Source organism: Dendroctonus ponderosae, unplaced genomic scaffold (assembly GCF_020466585.1).
Source record: "Dendroctonus ponderosae isolate FM_Combo_2020 unplaced genomic scaffold, Dpon_F_20191213v2 Dpon_F_20191213_1, whole genome shotgun sequence".
Classification (NCBI taxonomy): Eukaryota; Metazoa; Arthropoda; class Insecta; order Coleoptera; family Curculionidae; genus Dendroctonus; species Dendroctonus ponderosae.
The window spans coordinates 23,206,086-23,221,965 of NW_026017110.1; the positions used below are offsets into that span (position 1 = coordinate 23,206,086).

The 15,880-nt window shown below is 36.5% G+C and overlaps 3 protein-coding genes across 4 annotated transcripts in view; 2 read left to right on the top strand and 1 right to left on the bottom strand.

The window, feature by feature from the left end:
• The window catches only part of LOC109535630 (eukaryotic translation initiation factor 4 gamma 2), a 12,921-nt gene extending 4,026 nt beyond the window's left edge, over positions 1–8,895 (top strand). The window contains exons 2-16 of the mRNA XM_019901555.2: positions 925–1,071; positions 1,131–1,244; positions 1,300–1,422; positions 1,491–1,622; positions 1,677–1,874; positions 2,046–2,218; positions 3,443–3,571; positions 3,634–3,941; positions 3,997–4,271; positions 4,334–4,505; positions 4,567–4,892; positions 4,998–5,168; positions 5,277–5,390; positions 5,580–5,834; positions 6,118–8,895. Coding sequence (XP_019757114.2) covers positions 1,518–1,622; positions 1,677–1,874; positions 2,046–2,218; positions 3,443–3,571; positions 3,634–3,941; positions 3,997–4,271; positions 4,334–4,505; positions 4,567–4,892; positions 4,998–5,168; positions 5,277–5,390; positions 5,580–5,834; positions 6,118–6,180 — 2,289 coding nt within the window. The 5' untranslated portion in view covers positions 925–1,071; positions 1,131–1,244; positions 1,300–1,422; positions 1,491–1,517 and the 3' untranslated portion in view covers positions 6,181–8,895. The remainder of the gene's footprint in view (positions 1–924; positions 1,072–1,130; positions 1,245–1,299; positions 1,423–1,490; positions 1,623–1,676; positions 1,875–2,045; positions 2,219–3,442; positions 3,572–3,633; positions 3,942–3,996; positions 4,272–4,333; positions 4,506–4,566; positions 4,893–4,997; positions 5,169–5,276; positions 5,391–5,579; positions 5,835–6,117) is intronic.
• Positions 8,896–9,079: 184 nt separating this feature from the next.
• On the bottom strand, positions 9,080–12,814 carry LOC109535627. 2 transcript variants are annotated; one of them, XM_048660662.1, is made up of 5 exons: positions 12,473–12,814; positions 12,193–12,411; positions 9,909–10,137; positions 9,478–9,715; positions 9,080–9,429 (listed from the first exon to the last, which is right to left on the bottom strand). In XM_048660662.1, exons 1-5 carry the CDS (start codon positions 12,582–12,584, stop codon positions 9,184–9,186), a joined length of 1,044 nt encoding a protein of 347 aa, XP_048516619.1. In that variant the 5' UTR covers positions 12,585–12,814; the 3' UTR covers positions 9,080–9,183. The 2 variants fall into 2 exon arrangements, with proteins under 2 accessions (XP_048516619.1, XP_048516618.1); XM_048660661.1 differs by having other exon boundaries at positions 12,121–12,411.
• Positions 12,815–12,872: 58 nt separating this feature from the next.
• On the top strand, positions 12,873–15,802 carry LOC109535035 (T-complex protein 1 subunit epsilon). Its single transcript, XM_019900849.2, has 10 exons — positions 12,873–13,089; positions 13,239–13,329; positions 13,391–13,501; positions 13,563–13,897; positions 13,960–14,181; positions 14,234–14,341; positions 14,645–14,814; positions 14,876–14,975; positions 15,032–15,223; positions 15,288–15,802. The coding sequence occupies exons 1-10, from the start codon at positions 12,982–12,984 to the stop codon at positions 15,477–15,479; spliced, it is 1,629 nt and encodes a 542-aa protein (XP_019756408.2). The 5' UTR covers positions 12,873–12,981; the 3' UTR covers positions 15,480–15,802.
• Positions 15,803–15,880: the final 78 nt, after the last annotated feature.

Consider the following 15,880-nt stretch of genomic DNA (forward strand, 5'->3'; position numbering starts at 1 on the left):
GGCAGTCAACGAGTAATTTTATGAACTTTTGTAATCTAACGAAATAAAATTGTTTTTTAAAAAGGGCTCTCGCCGGTCTCATTAGTTAATTCACGATTTGGCTATATAATTCCATTATAATCGATTTTGCTTCAAAAATTTGTGGGTTTTGGCTTGTTATGGCGGGTTAAGTGAAAATGCGTTGCGTTCTTTCAGTTCAAGAATGCAAGTGGCAATGTTGGATTAATGCTAATATTATATTTTGTTGTATTTTGTAATATTTGTAAAATGTCCACAAAAATGCTTTGAATCTTATGATAGCCACTACGAGACATATTGGTTCACATTGAAAATGATAGACAGAAATGGCCAAGCAATTGCATTAATGTAGTTATTTATTTTCTGAAAATATATCAATTTGTAAAATTGTATACATATTTTTCGCTTGTTTGTTTGTGTGAAATAAACATACATCTTTGAACTGTACGCGACAACCAGCGATTTTATAGATCAACTCGCTTATTCTGTCAACACGTATAGGTTTCGTCAAAATAATTCATATTCATATTCAAGTCGCGCGAATAAAAATGTATACGAAGTCGATTCTTGTTTGCACGATGTTGCGAATAAACTAATACGTAAAATCCAATTGTGGTGGTTACGGCCAATAAGTAAATATTATTTTTTTTTAGATTAACATATTATCTGAAGTTGGTTGGAATTTTTAGAATGTTTTTTTTTTTAATTTTTAATTCTTTGAGGCTTTTAAATTATTTACTCAAATTTGTTTATTTCGGTCTTCAAGTCGAGTCGAACGAACATGACTTCTAGTGTGTCCTTAGTCTTATACTCCAACCACCACGTATTTCTGCATAATATATTTGGTGTTATTTGAGCAAAATCGTTTTAAGTGTAACCGTAATCTTTATCTGAGGTTTCTGGCAGGTAATTGGTCCACTTTACCGAAAGAAACAGTTTTTCTTCACGCAAAAGCAAAGCAACGTACACGCAATTGGTTGCCCGCAGAACTCCACCCTCACCACGGAGAGCCCCAGGCAACCGGGGCCACAAGCAGCTCGTGCATCGGGGAAGGTAATTTAATGTTACCTTTCTCTACTGGATAGTTTTTAATTTTTTAAATATTTTTTTAGGACGGCCTAGCCGCACCTTCCGCCAATAAACGACGCTGGGTCCCACCATCGACACTCCGGCTCCGCGATGCGGTCGCCACGCCTGAGTCTCGTAATGATCAGGTTTTTCGCAAGGTACGATTCAGTTATTTTTTTTAAATTCTCAGTTAACATTTTTTTAATCGCTTAGGTCAGGGGTATTCTCAACAAGCTCACGCCAGAGAAATTCCAGAAGTTGAGCGATGACTTGCTGCGCGTTGAGCTGCAGTCACCGGTCATCTTAAAAGGAGTTATCATACTTATCTTCGATAAGGTCAGTTAACCGACACAGCAAAAGAACGTCCATCATTCAAACAACGGATTGTTTTCTGTGAATTATAGGCGCTAGATGAGCCGAAATACTCGTCGATGTACGCTCAGCTTTGCAAGAGACTGAGCGAAGAAGCGCCAAATTTTGAACAAGGCGACGGTAGCACTAACACCTTTCGAATTCTTCTTCTTAACAAGTGCAAAGTGAGTCAGTGGTTTTAAATAAATAGAGCGATTGATGATATATGTGGCGTTTAGGTCGAATTTGATAATCGAGCTGCAGCACTTGAACGCAATATCAATGGAGTCGCTGAGGATGGCAGCCTCCTCGACAAGGATGAGCTGGAGGAGCGACGACAAACGACCAAACGGAAGATGCTCGGCAATATTAAATTTATCGGAGAGTTGGGAAAGTTGGAAATGTTATCCGAAGGCATACTGCACAGATGTATCCGAGTAAGACCCAAAACTATTTAAATGTAATGAGGGTACCAGTTTTAAACTCGAGATTATCATTTTATTACTAGTTGTAATTTTTTTGGTGAATTATTACTTAATACCCATCTAGCTACTTGACACCAATAAAATATTACCACTATTATTAATAAAAATTGTAATTAATTGCAGGAGCTGCTCGTGCGGCGAGGAGACGACCCCGCAGAAGATCTGGAATGTTTGTGTCAAATCATGCGTACATGTGGTCGAATTTTGGACACGGAGAAGGGTAAAAATCTCATGGAGCAATATTTCTACCGAATGCGTTCATTGGCTGAAAATATGGATTTGCAGCCCCGGATAAGGTACAGTAACAAGTATTATGCGGCTCTTTTGGCCCCATTATGGTGGTGTCCTGATCGTATTGGATTGGCGAATTAGTGTACTACAATTGAAGGGGTTAAAAGCAGAACCAAAAGGTCACAAAAGGTTTATTTAGAGAAATGGATCGTCAACGTTTTCTTACAATGGAAAATTCTTAGCTTATAAATTAAATTAGTTTGTGTTTTATATTCAAAGGACAAAAACTTATACAAAAAAGCACGGATTTTGCCTTTGAATGAAAACAAGTTTTCGAAAAATACAAACGACAAGGCAAACATAAATGAATGTTAAGCAGTACAACTAAATTTACTCGTAATCGGACAACAAATCCATGTAATTATTATCTTGTTATATTATATTTTTGCGGCTTTGGCTCATGGGGCAGGCCAGGAAGGTTGAAATCTAGCGATTTTTAATTCTGCCATTTCTCATATTTAATTTTCAGTGTTTCTTAGTAAAGAAGCTCAAAGTTTAAATTATTTACTGGACGCCCCACATTTTTCGAGCATTGTCTGACTGAAAAAATGGAAAGTCCTCATCCAAAGTTTTTTTTAAGGAAAGCTGAGATGTTTGGTTTTTATTGTGCGACAACCATTTTGTGTTTCTCAGTTTATAGTTTGACTTCGTGTGTCTTTTTTGGATGCTTAATATGCTTGTTTGAATATTTTGAAATTGATACAAAATATAGCTCTAGCTTCTTTTGGATTTTTTTATGGCTGATGTTGAAAAATTTATTTGTAGGTCATAAGTCGGTAAACTGTACAACTTAGGAAAATTTCGTTATCTCTCATCCCCTGTAAATATTCCCCACATGGTATCTGCCTGTTTAATACCGTTGAGCGATATTTTTCTCTGGTTTCATATTCTTGATCAGAAAGCCTATTCTTCTTTACTACATTTCTTTTCAATTCGTTAATTTTTATTGTGCTTTTTCGGGTTCGTTTAGGGGCTACTAAGCAAAACAACCCAAGTGCTACTCAACCGTTTTTGGCTCTAAACGTCTGATGCGATTTCTTTACATACAATTTTTTGTTAACTTAAAGAAGCCGCCAGGCTATGATTTTTACCAGCAAATAGAAGCAGTGGAGACCACGCGTTAAGACTTAAGTCAGTTTTGCAAAATATTACGCATTTTGCTTCTAATTCCTTCAATTAGTCTCGGTCAAAACAATTCAAAACCTAATTTAAAAAAATTCCCTTTCTAGGTTTATGTTGAAAGACATAATAGATTTGAGAAATGATAATTGGATGCCTAGAAAGGCTACAGTGGTCGAAGGGCCTGTTCCAATGGCGCAGATCAGGCCAGCTGAGAATGACCGACAAGGATTTCGAAGGTAAAGTGAACTCACCAATATTTCTGGAGGACTAGCTGATAATTGAAATTGAATTTTTATAGAGACCGTAACCAGCACGACCGAGAATCCGATAGAAACCAGACTGATTCGTTGTTTCGACACCCGTTAAAAACCAGGGGTGGCCTCGACGATATGCTGGCCGAATTGAGTTTAACTTCTTCGCCCGCTGCTTTGATTCCTGTTGGTCCTCCTTTTGGAGGTCCCAATGGATTTGGGGGCCGCGATGGTAGAGATGCTCCTTTTAGAGGCGATAGGCGCAACCAAGGTTTTAATACTGGCAACTATGAAGGAAGTCGGAGAGGACATTACAAACATAACCAGAACAATTCCGGGTCCAATTTTAATAACCGTAAGTTCGTTTTTATTGGCGATGATCTGGCTTTTACCCCGTGGTTTTTCTACAGAGTCTAACAAGGATATAGCTCCACGCTTCAAACGCAACAATCTTATCGTGGCCAAGGAAGAACTCCAGGAAGTGGAGTTGCGTCCGAATTCCATGCTGTTTAATAAGGCTTCGGTTCTAAATCACAATGCTGCCAATGCGGGCTCTCAGATGATTCGCGCTCTTTCTGTGGAAGTGCCGTCGTTTGGTGGCGGCAAACTGCCGCCTAGTGCCCTTAAGGAGCCTTTGCCTATGAAGCAGGTCACTCAGGATAAACCCAAGTCTAAAAAAGACAAGGTAATTAATATCCAATAATCGACTTTAGACCCAATCCGACGGGGAAACTCTGCTTTTATTAGGGACCGAGCAAAGAAGAGGTATTAAAGAAGTTCAATACCTTATTAGACGAATACTGGAAAGCAGAAGTAGATCTTCGGCAAGCCATTAACTCGTACAAGGAACACAAAGTACCAGATAAGTTTGTCAAAGAACTTATTTTGTCAGGATTATCGTTGGCACTGGATAAGTCCGGTAAGCAATCGCAACCTGATGATATTAACCTTTTTTTTATGTTCTGTTTTATTTTGAGCAGATTTGCAGCAGGAAAAGTTCATACAACTCATTGGCAATCTGAAGGAAAACGGGGCTGTTTCTGGAAATGCCGTGCAGGATGCTGTTAAGGCGCTTTGTCATGTTTTGGATCAACGTACTAGTGACGGTGAAACGGAAAGAGACGTTGTTATAACCGCGGCATCTGGGTTATTAGCGGCGGCAGTTTGTGAACATTTAGCTCCATTATCGGACGTTGCTTTGCTGACTGATAATGGCGCCCATTATCCTCTCTTCCTTTTGGTGTTGCAACGCATTAAGGCTAAAACTGGCAAGTCGGAGTTGAGTGAGATATTTAACAAGAGTAAGGTAAGAAAGCATATCATCTTGTCTATTTACACTTTTTACTTCTTAAATTGGTTTTTGTCTGAAACATTCATCATATTAAAATTAACTAAAATTTTGCTTGTGCAGATAAACTTAATGGCTCAACTTCCTGAAGCTGACAGAACAAAAGAGAGACTATCGGAGATCCTGGACGAGCGCGAACTCACGTTCCTTTATCCACTGTTGCGTATTCAAGCTGACTTGGCCAGGCAGCTGGCGGCCGATCCCAACCCGCAAACATTTTATAAATGGATTAAGGTTAGATTCTTTGCAAGAAAAATGCCGGTGCTATGCACTAATTAGTTCAGTTTTTTTAATGCAAAGTTGCTTGTTATGTGTATGAGAAAAAATGGAATGTTTGTTTAGGAAAACTTGGAACCAGCTAACTTCAACGATCCAGGATTTATTAATGCTCTTGTCACTGTTCTGATCAAGTATATTACACAAGAAGCCCAATCAGCAGGGGATGAAAAAGGAATGGTATGGCTATTTTCTTTACAATAAACATTCATTAACTCATGTTCTTAAATTCTAAACTCATTAATATTGCAACGTTATTCATGCGTCTTTCTATGGATCCATCATCTTCTGCTTCATTTGCTTTAACATACAAGTGATACCTATAACATGATCTGATAATATACAACTGTTTTTTTTGTATTTCCTTAGACTGAAAAAGAAAATGCCTTATTGAAACGTTATCAAGTGATCCTGCACGCGTTTCTACGCGACAAATCTTCTTTGCAATTGGTAGCCGTCTACTCTTTACAAATGCACTTCTACGCTCAAGGTTTTCCTCGTGGTCAATTGTTAAGATGGTTCATGTCCATGTACGAATTAGAAATCGTTGATGAGGAAGCTTTTCTTAACTGGAAAGAGGACGTGACTGACGCATATCCCGGGAAAGGACAAGCATTATTCCAGGTAACATTTTTACCAATGTCTACATTTATAAACCACTTCCAATTTTCGACAAACTACAATAGAACTATTCTGTTGGGGATTGAAAATTTGTTGCTTTTGCTAACACTTTGTTCAAAGGAAAATATACTTCTCAATTTGTGAACATTAATATTTACAATTTGTTGTCATCTCAAAAGTTTATCTTTTAAACTTTTCACCACTTGCATGTATTATTCGATTAATTTGAATTAAATGGTTCCTATAGTTATTTCTGTAAACTTTTATTTGAAACGGTTTATTTCAGGTCAATCAGTGGCTTACTTGGCTGCAAGAAGCTGAATCAGAAGACGAAGAAGGAGATGACTGAACAGCAACACCCCTCCAAGAGACACCGCTGGTGTCTCAAAACTGTTTATAATCACGCCCATTTTTTTTTAACAAAGTAATCAAGTAAGTTTAATGAAAAAAAAGAAAATTACCGAAGAACGCAAACAGTTTTTCCCGTGAATTAAATGAGATTCTAACATTGGATATTTTAAAATAAGGGTTTGGATTTGCGAAAGTATTGTGTGTTTTTAGAGTTGGAACTGCTGTGGTGGTAGGCAGGTATCATTTTCGAGTTATCTGATATAATACATAATTGCCGTCTGGTCGAAGGCTTTGAAGCGGATTGGTTTGGTTTGGACACTAAAATAAATATTATTTGAGTTTTTAGTGTTTACCTAGGGCTATTTAGTCGATAGTCTATTCTCCCATAAAAGTTTTTTATAAATACCTTAACATCTTTGATGGGTTAGCGGACTAAATGGCCTAGAACCAAGTAGGTTTCAAGTTCACAACCGAAAACAACAGCTCAGAGCAATAAATGTAACTCAAAATACCACCAAAATTGCCTTAGGTCAATGTTAAACAATTTTAGGTAATCAATGTCGTAACTTAATGGGACTGTTTTTATTGATTTGCGTTAAGTATTTTTGTTCGCTCATTCTATTTATACGAAGATTTAGACGGATTTTGTTCTTTAGACGTTAAGCGTTGAAGCAGTAATTAACTGTAGATTTAGTTCTCGTAATATCTTAGCAAAATATATTGTAGGTTATTAAAGTAAATGCTGCAAATGGAATACCGGTATATCTTGAAATGCTATTCTGTCGTAATTTTCCAGCGATTATGACTAATTAATAAAGAATTCGTTTCATTCTTGGCATTATGGAATTTGGAAATCATTAGGTAACATCAGTTTTCTGTTGAAACTTATTTTTAAAATCTGCCAGTACCTTGAAACATCTGGTATGTAACAAAGATATTTCAGATCACTGAAAATGACTGTTATTTGAAGATTTACTGTTCCTTATATAAAATACCGAGAAATGTTATGCAATTTTACCTCATTAACTTCAATATACAACTCGTGAATGAATGGTGATGATGTAAAGTGTAAAAGGTATTTGATTTGGACGTAAACTGGTCACGATCGGACCGAAGCCTTATGAAGTCATTATTTGCTCGTTTTTACAAGGCTGAATAAACTTAGATTAGTGTAGGAATATATCTGGTACTTTAAGTACTATTTATAAATTTCTTAATTCACTATCAAGCTAATGCAGAATTTAATGTCTGATTGTTGAAAATAACATTACTTTTATTTGGTTACTATAGTACTTGCTTAAATTTTAATTCTATAATTTTTATTGCGTATTTTATATTTTTTCGTATGTTTATTATCGACCTCAATTTGTAACTTTCAACTGCGAATTTTAGTAATATTTAAACTGCTCGAATGACCTGTGGTTTTAGAATTAGTTTTTATATTGCCTAGAACTAAACACATCTCGATAGTTCTGATTAGTTTTAGTTGGGAAGTATGCATGTCTCAACTACCTCCCCAAATGTGACTTTTCCAATGATGTCTTTCCCGTCTAAGATCCAAACTCGTATTTTAAAACGCGAATCTCTTTATTTGCCGTTTTCAGGAAATTTACAACAAACTACATCATTTTTCGTTTTCATTTTTTAACATCAGTAATTTGTTCAAAATCTAAAAAAAATGGCATTGCAGTGGTAAGCAGAGTCAGCTTTACATCCCTATTCAAGGTATTGAACGATCATTCTAAACTCTATAAAAAGTGTGCTTGCTAGGCAAGTTCGAATCCCACATTTTTACCGAAAACTGTTACTTGAATAAAACGTTAATTTGGTTTTTCTGTGCTGGCACACTACTCGAAATTTCAAATAAGATTTATTGGCATAAAAAATCCGTTAGAGTAGAGCACCATCACGTAATATTATAATTTCTCCTTCGATACGTTTAAGGAGGAAATTGCAACAATCTTGTTCGAACAAAAACAGAATTGTTTTATGGTTTTTATAAAGTAATTGTAACAATAGCACAAAACCATTTTTGTTTCATGCCATCTTTTCTTTATTTATTATTAAAAGTCTCTAGGTTTATGTTTTGACGAAATTACGTCTGGGTTCACTTTAAAAATATTTGTATAAGCAGAATTTTGTGAAATACTTAGGAATATGAAAATATAGGTAAATATAGTCATCGACCCCCAAAAGATTGTATTGTGGAGTGCACTCCGAAAAACGTTTATTCAATAATCACAGTCAATTAGATGGAATTGAATAATTTAAATTGGTCACAAGTGTCTTAAAAATTCGTGGCAAGCCATTCTGATTATAAATTAATACTGTCAATTAATTTGTTGCGTTCGAAAACCTTGCGGCAGATTATTATTTTTTGAATTTTATAAAAATGCTAATTTGATTATTTTATTCATTTATTGCAACCGAATTTTCAGAGCTGCAAAGCCGCATTAGATCTAGATTTGATTTTTCGGAAAGCACTTTACTTTTTCTGGCTTGGGGCTTATAATGTTCAAATTCATGGAAATCTACACAAAAATGTGTTCTAATAAGTTTAATTTGTTGTAAAAATGTGTACTATTTTTTCTACTTATTTCTAGACTATTTCTGTACACCTAGACTATAGTTCCGCAAAAAAATGCTATACTGTCAACTTTATGTTAATAAAATGTTCGGTGGTGTTTTACTATCGACGACGATTTTAAGATTATGTATTTGTTTGAAACTTGCAGTATGCAAACTGTCTGGTCCTACCCTATTCCCAAACTGTTGGCTCGTGAGAAATTTTGAAATTTATAACAGCGCCCTTATTTTTTTATTTGAAATAACTTTCTGAAGGAGAAGTCTTTTAAACTGGTGCTCATATCCCAAGGGGAAATGTAATACGTGCACACTAGTGTTTATAAATATGATTTTATTCAAAATCAAATTATATTATCACATTTAGAACAGAAAACCATCGTCACTTACTACAAATATCACAATGCACAAAACTATGTCATTTTAGAAAATCAGATACTTCTTGCAATTCCCTATCTCTGGCTTGCTCATGTGCCCATCTTGCTTCTGCCTTTTTGTCGCTCTGTGACCATTTAAAGTGATAGAGCTTGGCTCCACATTTAGCGCATTTTTTATTTCCAAACGGTGGCTGCTTCATAAACTCTAGCAGGCATCCTTGGTGGAATACATGACCACAGTATACTCGTTCAATATGATTTGGCGAGTTTGGGTCACGTTCTAAAAGCTGCTTAAATATGTTTTAACTAAAATCTACACAATGGCTTTTTTATACCTTTGCGTCAGATGGAAAACATTTTTCCGTACAAAACGGGCACTCTTCAAACGGAAGTCTTTTTACACAGTCTATTAGGAAAAGCAGAGTTTTTTCCATCGAAGGAATAGGCACGAAAGGTGCAGCATTTGGCTTTGGGTGTAGCGGGGCTTCCACACATCTCCGAGCAATCTCTTTTGCCTGGGCAATCATGTGCGTGTAAAAGGGAGTTGTAAAATTCGTTTCCACCTGTTGTATACTGAAGATGAGATAATATTATTTTGTTTCACATTAGTTCAATATTTCGTACACGCCAAATGTGATTATTTCAGTAAATATATAGCAAATCGTTGAAACGCAAAAGAATCATTTCCATATTACGTAACTTCAGGTACTAGCATTAAGCCACCGTATTGGAAATGTATGGTTTTGAAACTGCAATAGGAACTTACTCAACTGCAGTCGATGGGTAATTATCTGGCACCATCACCCGTCCAATCAAGTAGTACTCTTCATTATAGACCTTCAATACGACGGTAGAGCTTTTCTGCTTTAGTTTCAGTTGATCCTTACCACTAAGGATTAGTTTCAATGCGTTTATTTCATCATAGCAGCAAATTAGGGAGTTTTCATCGATAAATTTACGCACAAACTTTAATAGGGGTAGAATTTGAGATTTACCTACAACGAAACAAACGAATAGGTGCAGGGAAAGTAAAGGTGATACTTTTTATACACATTTATTTTATAAACTCGATTAGTGAAAGTTAATGAAAAATATAGGAACAAGTTTATAAATGATGAAATTTGTATGAACCCTAATGGATCGCTATCGTTGCAATACTAGTGTTAACTTTTGGGGTGTTTTCAATCATTTGTTTCGTGATCTATGCGAATATCAACGGTTCTGTTCGCATCCAATATACAAATGGTCTTTTTTCATTCAATTCTTATATTTTCTCATTGAAAATATGTGTGCGGCAGCAATTTATCGTACTTTATATTAACTGTAATTGATGTCACTGATTTATTATGTTTTACTCGTTTTAGTATATGTAATCTAATCGTTTTTAAAAAGCGCCACTGCAAAAGATACGGGAAAATTTTCTGTATTTAAGTTTCTGAAAAATAATATAGCCCAGACTATGAGGGAAAACTGGTGGCGCGTGGTTTAATATTAAAATCGGGGGAGATTAAAAAAAGGCTATTTTTTGTCTTAAAGTTCCTGGAAAAAAAATTGTCTTTATATTTTGCACAATAAGCGTATTAGTGGAGAAAATTAAATTTCCCCTGTACTAAATATGCACAATATCCAGCTGAAAACCCGAACTTCTCAGGTTCTTTGCGGGAGAAAATTTTCACCATTCAAATTTACTACAGCCTGACTGATATGAAGTGTCCCATGATTAAAAACCTGTATTTTTTTGTTTCAAAAAATGTTTGCAAATAATCAACTTGAAAAATTGCATTTGCATATTTTAAATTTAATATCCTTGAGAGAGGTGATAGATACATCGCACGCTGCAAGCAAGTGACTTTGTGGTATGTATTCGTTGCCATTCCAGCCAAACTATCTTGTTTTTGGGAGATCAGAGCTAAACATTCTTGGTTGACCTGAGTCTTGTTGGAATGTCCATCGCTTCCGACCGAAATGCTTGTTTGCCCATGGTTTCAATAAACTTTCTAAAACTTTTTTGCGATTGATTATCGCACTAACTCTGAGTTTACGAGCCAAAAACACGAACGGAGAGCGTCCATCAGGAGTCACTGCCGCCAGTACCCTCAAATATGGTGACCGTTCGATGGTACAAGTTTTTGCTTGATCTATCCTTTAAGTAAACACGATAATTTTGCCTGTTAAAGCTTTGCTCTACTTGAATATTGACGCATCAGAACAGACAATGTTCGGTAACTCGCACTCGCGTGCAAGCAAGTAACTCTTTTGCTTTTTGCACTCATAACTTTTTTTGTTCAGTAGTCAGTTTTTCTACCTTTTGGAACTTGTAAGGCTGTGTTGCATTCGTTCAAGCTATACGTGCAGTTCAGCAGCCAGTTTTCGGAAGACTCCGACGCGGATTTTGTTCGATTCGTGCCTTCACTTTACTTATAATGTTTGCTGGTGTTGTTGCAGTCCTTTCCGGACAATGTCCATAGCCTTTTGCAATGCTTCCAATACCGTTGTATCAGGTTATAGTCCGATACACAAACTTTCTACCCATTGGAAGACTTGAACTATTAACGATGTCCTTTTGAGGCTTCGTAACCAAATATAGAGCAATTACACTGTTACGTTTGAATTCCATCGAGTATAACTTCATTTCTATTCAACTTTGAATAGAATTATTTTAAAAATATGTAAATAATGTAAGGAACTATCATCGCTATCAATTTGGGAACATCTATCGCAATTAGTCCGCGACATACAAGCCAGGTAAGTTAGGGGCCACTTCATATCAGCCACCGGGTATTGTACAGTGGACATTTATGATAAGAAAGTAATGCCCAATACTTTCCATAAAGAAATCGGAGATACAACTTCCCCATCATCTGTAAAGTCAATTAGTCATCTATATGTATATTGCAACAGCTAGATTAGAAGGATTAATTAATGGTCCAACATCTTTGCTGAAAGAAGTATTTCCTGGCAACAGTAAATCACATTACCTAATAGTTTCTTGCCTTCTTGTTCGCAAATTCGTGTTAACCCAACAAGCAGCTTATCAGATAAGGTCTTACTTTTAAGCTCAAACAGTAAAGGACTGTTTGGGTAGTCTTCTGGAAATTGAGCACATACAGTGATTGTTTTATGTACGGTTTTTTTTATTTCAACGCGAACCATTGTCCGTACACATGAAACCAACTTTGTGCCGGCCACAACATGTTCGCAAAGTTTTTTGACTTCAGATAACTCATCTTCCAGATATCCCATAAGAACTGCTTTGGAATTGGAACTGCCTGATAACAATTGTGTGGTTACAAAAAAAAATTTGCCAGCTAAATAGCTGAAGGCACTCACACATAAGGGAGATAGAAGTCATTCCAATGGAAGAATCTGTAAGAATATTAATTAGGAACATGAAAATGAACGAGAATTTGGGAAGTGTGGTATGTGTACAGTTCTGCTTCATTTAAGCTTTGCATAAGGTGCTCAAGATATCTGAAATTTCCGAGCCTAGTCAGTCTCCATCCTGTTCCTGGCACATATCTGACGAAGATCAAAACATTATCGTGTTATACCGGTAATCTGTTAACAGAGAAACAATACAAAAAATAAGAGATTATAATATAAATTATATGAATCCGCAACCGCCAAAGCGCCTGTTTCTGTTCTGTTTTAAATCTTAAGGACATAAAAACGAACATTAACTGGAAATTATGAAGAGAAGAACAAACGTGGTGCTCTAGACAGGTGACTGTTTTACCTGTCGTCTAAATCTGACATCTGACAGGTGGCCTTGTCGAACATTCAGAAAAACTTAAATCCTTTATCATCCAAATAGTAAATTTACGATTTATTAGCAAATTATGTCGGCTTTTCCGGGCAGCATTGCCTTTGATGAATATGGCCGACCTTTCATCATTCTCCGGGACCAAGACCGTCAGAAGCGATTGACCGGTGTTGATGCCCTAAAGGTAGGTTTTGTTGACAATGGCGCTCCCTAACAAACTGTTTCTTTCAACTGGGATTTCTTCTATTTTACACTAAATTCCCAGACAAATCAACGTCTCACACTTTGTGGAGCCCAAAAATTGCTTACTTTAGTTGATTTTGTGATTTTCAGTCTCATATTTTGGCCGCTAGACAGATCGCTAACACACTCAGAACTTCTCTGGGCCCTAAGGGGCTTGACAAGATGTTAGTGTCATCTGATGGTGAGAAGTTAATTTCCTTAATAGTCCATCAAGTCCCACAACAATATTTTGGCAATTTCAGGGGATGTTACTGTAACGAATGATGGGGCCACAATTTTGAAAATGATGGACATTGAGCATGAAATTGGCAAACTTCTTGTAGAGTTGTCGCAATCTCAAGATGACGAAATTGGTAAATTTCACTCAAAGTCTAGTAACAGGTGCAACTTGCTAACAATAAATTGGTGTTGTAGGTGATGGAACCACGGGAGTGGTGGTACTTGCTGGTGGTTTATTAGAGCAAGCAGCCACTTTGATTGATCGAGGCATTCATCCAATCAGAATAGCTGATGGTTTTGAGCTGGCTTGTCGTGCTGCAGTTGAACATTTGGATAAAATTGCTGAACTGTTCCCAGTGTCTGCTTCTGATCCTGAACCCCTTATTAAGGTTGCTTTGACCACATTAGGATCCAAAATTATCAACAAATGCCATAGGCAGATGGCTGAAATCGCTGTTAATGCAGTGTTAGCAGTTGCTGATTTGGAACAGAAAGATGTCAATTTCGAACTGATTAAACTTGAAGGAAAGGTAAGCGATAATGATACCCAAAAGCTGTGAAACACTGCTGGAATGTTTATTTTTTTTATTAGGTGGGAGGCAAGCTAGAAGACACAGTGCTAGTTGAAGGTGTGGTGATCGATAAAACAATGTCCCATCCCCAAATGCCTAAAGAACTGAAAAACGCAAAAATTGCAATTTTAACCTGTCCGTTTGAACCACCAAAGCCAAAAACTAAACATAAGTTGGACGTTACTGATGTGGCCAAATACAAGGAATTGAGGCAGTATGAGCAAGACAAATTCAAAGAAATGGTAAAATCATAGTTTGTTAACCCAAGCAAAAATAAAGGCAATACAATTTTAGGTGGATTTAGTTAAAAAAGCTGGCGCCACTCTAGCTATTTGCCAGTGGGGATTTGATGACGAAGCCAATCATCTTCTTCTGCAGCAGAATTTACCAGCTGTTCGATGGGTGAGTAATTGTTGCCAATAAAATTTACTTTTGTGAAGGTCTGTCTTATGTGGTTTCTATGCGAAGGCTTTTGAGTTTGACACCAATGTGTTCAAAACTCAAGAGTTTTTGCTTGGCCCAGTGGTTTTGAAGACAAATATCTTTGGCTTTTAAGGTTTAATTTAAATATTTTTTTTGTGTAATAACGACTTAAGACAGACCTCCCAAAAACTCGACCAATCTCGATTTCAAATCAATATTGGCAAAATATTTTCTTTATCTTCTTCACTTTGTTTGCTGTTTTGCTAATTAATTTTTGAAAAGGTCGGAGGCCCTGAGATTGAACTAATTGCCATTGCAACGGGCGGCCGCATTGTACCAAGATTCGAGGAGCTCAGTCCTGAGAAATTAGGCTCAGCTGGTCTGGTCCGTGAATTGTCTTTTGGAACTACCAATGATAAAATGATGGTAATTAAGGACTGCGCAAAGTCCAAGTAAGCGAATTCCAACTTTCATTATAAGTGGTTTGCGAAATTATATAAACTATATTTATAGGGCGGTGACGATTTTGGTGAGAGGCGGCAACAAAATGCTGGTAGATGAGGCAAAGCGGAGTTTACATGATGCCCTTTGCGTTGTGAGAAGTCTAATTCAGGTACGGGCTTTACTTCACTTAAAAAAACTGAATGTTTAATTTTAATTGTCTTATAGGATCCGCGTGTGGTGTTTGGAGGCGGGGCAGCCGAAATATCCTGCAGCTTAGCCATTGCCGAACAGGCTGATCAATTAGCTTCGTTGGAGCAGTATGCTTTTAGAGGATTTGCTGAAGCTTTGGATATCGTTCCTCTGGCCCTAGCAGAGAACAGTGGTTTGTCCGCCATTAATGCACTCGGCGAAGTAAAGGTATGTTAACAGTTTTGAAACGAGTTAAGTTTAGTGAAAAACTTGATTGTTTTTTCAATTTCAGTCAATACAGGCTCAAACAGGAAACTCAGCTATAGGCATCGACTGTATGTTCACCGGGGACAATTCCATGCGTAACCAGCATGTCATTGAGTCTCTAAAATCTAAAAGACAACAATTTCTCTTAGCCACACAACTCGTAAAGATGATCTTGAAAATCGATGATGTGAGATCTCCTAATGATCAACGCGGCTAAGAAGGCTTTTACGAATACTTTTAGTATTATTTTAGTTTACATTAAAAACCTAACTCGGACTGGGTCGCAATCCTGCGGGGATTGATATTTGTCTTTCTTTTAAATACCACTAAAATTATTCATCATTTAACATGAATTGAAACGCATTTTATTCACTGGCTGTAAAGCAGATCTGCTGCTTTTCATTAAGTCGTACATGAGTTAGTTAATGATTATGTTAACTAATTCGTTAACGTTATATCGCTGAAAATTTCATTTTTTGCAACATAATGTTAAATTTCATTAAAATTTTTGCTACGAGTTAATATATGCATTTAACAGTTGTTTTTGTGTGTTATTGTAAACTAGCTCTTTGATACCAATAATTCCTGTAGATTTTAGTTTGCAGTTTTTTACTAAAT